Below are 2,294 nucleotides of genomic sequence, written 5' to 3' on the forward strand. Positions count from 1 at the left end.
ATGTTGGCTAGCACTATGGAAGAAAGAGACTTGGGGGTCATCATTGACCACAAGATGAACATGAGCCTGCAATGCGATGCTGCGGCTAGTAAAGCGACCAAAACGCTGGCTTGCATCCATAGGTGCTTCTCAAGCAAATCCTGGGACGTCATTCTCCCCTTGTACTCAGCCTTGGTGAGGCCGCAGCTGGAGTACTGCGTCCAGTTTTTGGCTCCACAATTCAAAAAGGATGTGGAGAAGCTTGAGAGAGTCCAGAGAAAAGCCACACGCATGATCAGAGGTCAGGGAAGCAGACCCTACGATGACAGGCTGAGAGCCCTGGGGCTCTTTAGCCTGGAAAAGCGCAGGCTCAGGGGTGATCTGATGGCCACCTATAAGTTTATCAGGGGTGACCACCAGTATCTGGGGGAACGTTTGTTCACCAGAGTGCCCCTAGGGATGACGACTAGGTCGAATGGTCATAAACTACTACAAGACCGTTTCAGGCTGGACATATGGAAAAATTTCTTTACTGTCCGAGCCCCCAAGGTCTGGAACAGCCTGCCACCGGAGGTGGTTCAAGCGCCTACATTGAACACCTTCAAGAGCAAACTGGATGCTTATCTTGCTTGGATCCTATGACCCCAGCTGACTTCCTGCCCTTTGGGCAGGGGGCTGGACTCGACGATCTTCCGAGGTCCCTTCCAGTCCTAATGTCTATGAAGCGGGGCAGGTAGCTGTAGACCGAGTGCCTGTATCCTCTCTCTCCCAGAAAGGTTTCTAGTCATGGAAACTTCTCACAAACAGGTCATCCTAAATTAGGCTCTGTATTGCAGTGCATGGAGAGAGCTAGATGCTTCTAAGTAGGATTAACGAGCACCATCATGTTGACCAGGGAGCAGCCTAAGTTAGCCTATAGAAAATGCTGATGCTTGGTCTGACTGTTAAATCAAGCTGCTTTTCAGGGCTGAGCTAGCTGCTTTACTCACACTTGGAAGTCGTGATCCTGAGTCTGCAGCAGAAGGTAGCTGCTTAGAACCTTTCTTTCAAAAAACTGGCAATGAATTACTTTTTTCTTTCAAAATGTGACTGTTAGAGATAATGGTAGTGCTTTCCCCTTATTCAGTAGCTGAAACACTCATAAGATGTAAGATGTGTTGTATCATATTCATTAAATAACTAGGTTACCTTGGACTTTACCTAAGTGAAGGCTATTAAAAACATGACTGAGAGCTATCATTTGTTTCAAGGAATATTAATCTCAACTGTGTTTTTTAAGTAACTTGCATAACTCAGATTTAAGACATGTATCTTATTTGGTTGAGGTATGCATCTATAAAATCCCAATCTGGTTTGGGAGCATGTATGATTTTTGTTTCATTTCCTCCTCTAGTTTTTCACCAAAAGGCTTATAGTTCCCTCTCCTTGGACTGATCCTGAAGGCAAGCAAGTGTCCCAGTTCCATTCAACTAAATGTAAGTGGGGTTTGGGGTGAGGAGGTACGGTGTGCATGTGTGCGCACATACATTCTGAAAAGTATCTGCTAGAATACATTTGGAGATCTACTACCATGGTCTTTATCAGCTGTAGTTGTTTTGCACAATGAATGCATGTATGTTTCAGTTTTAGGAATTCTTTGTGGGAGATAGGGAATTACTGACAACCTGAGTTTGTGGGGAATGTAAATTTTGGGTGTGAAGTAGGTTTTGCCCACTGCCTGTCACATTACTATGAATTTGATTGTAACCCTAGTCTCTTAGTTTCTGGTCTGTCATATATTTTCAGTAAAATCTTCTCTCTTTGTTTCATTGACAAGGGCATTGGCAGTCCCCTTGTTCTAAGGTTGAAGCAGAGATTTTGTAGTGTAGTGGGAGACTGGACTTTATGGCTGAGGAGAACCCCTTCCAATCCTACCTTCCAAAAATGCATTTTTAAATTATTTTCAAAATCAGCCTAATTTTACGCCTTTTGATTTTGGTGGAACTGCTTTTTCACATAAAGAAACTGAAGTACTTCTGACCAGCTCTGACTATAACCTTCTTCTGGCTTCCTTGCTACTACTTTTGGAGTCCTCTCATCTCTCAAATCTTATAGCAAAAATTGTGTGTATTGGGTTTATACTAGAGATGCACTGATACATCAGTCCGATATTGGATCGTTACCGATTATAAAGAAAATTGAGTATATTGGAAATTGGCCTGATGTGGCCGATAATTTGGCCAATAAATGCCCATAGATTCATAGATGTTAGATGTTAGGGTCGGAAGGGACCTCAATAGATCATCGAGTCCGACCCCCTGCATAGGCAGGAAAGA

At 43.6% G+C, this 2,294-nt stretch overlaps 1 protein-coding gene across 3 annotated transcripts in view; it reads left to right on the forward strand.

Annotated features, from left to right (window-relative positions):
* Positions 1-2,294, forward strand: part of BORA (bora, aurora kinase A activator) — a 30,540-nt gene that overhangs the window by 8,498 nt on the left and 19,748 nt on the right. For all 3 annotated transcript variants that reach the window (XM_014517164.2, XM_006018132.2, XM_025197305.1), the window contains exon 5: positions 1,373-1,454. In XM_014517164.2, coding sequence (XP_014372650.1) covers positions 1,373-1,454 — 82 coding nt within the window. The remainder of the gene's footprint in view (positions 1-1,372; positions 1,455-2,294) is intronic.

Source organism: Alligator sinensis, unplaced genomic scaffold (assembly GCF_000455745.1).
Source record: "Alligator sinensis unplaced genomic scaffold, ASM45574v1 scaffold241_1, whole genome shotgun sequence".
NCBI classification, from domain to species: domain Eukaryota; kingdom Metazoa; phylum Chordata; order Crocodylia; family Alligatoridae; genus Alligator; species Alligator sinensis.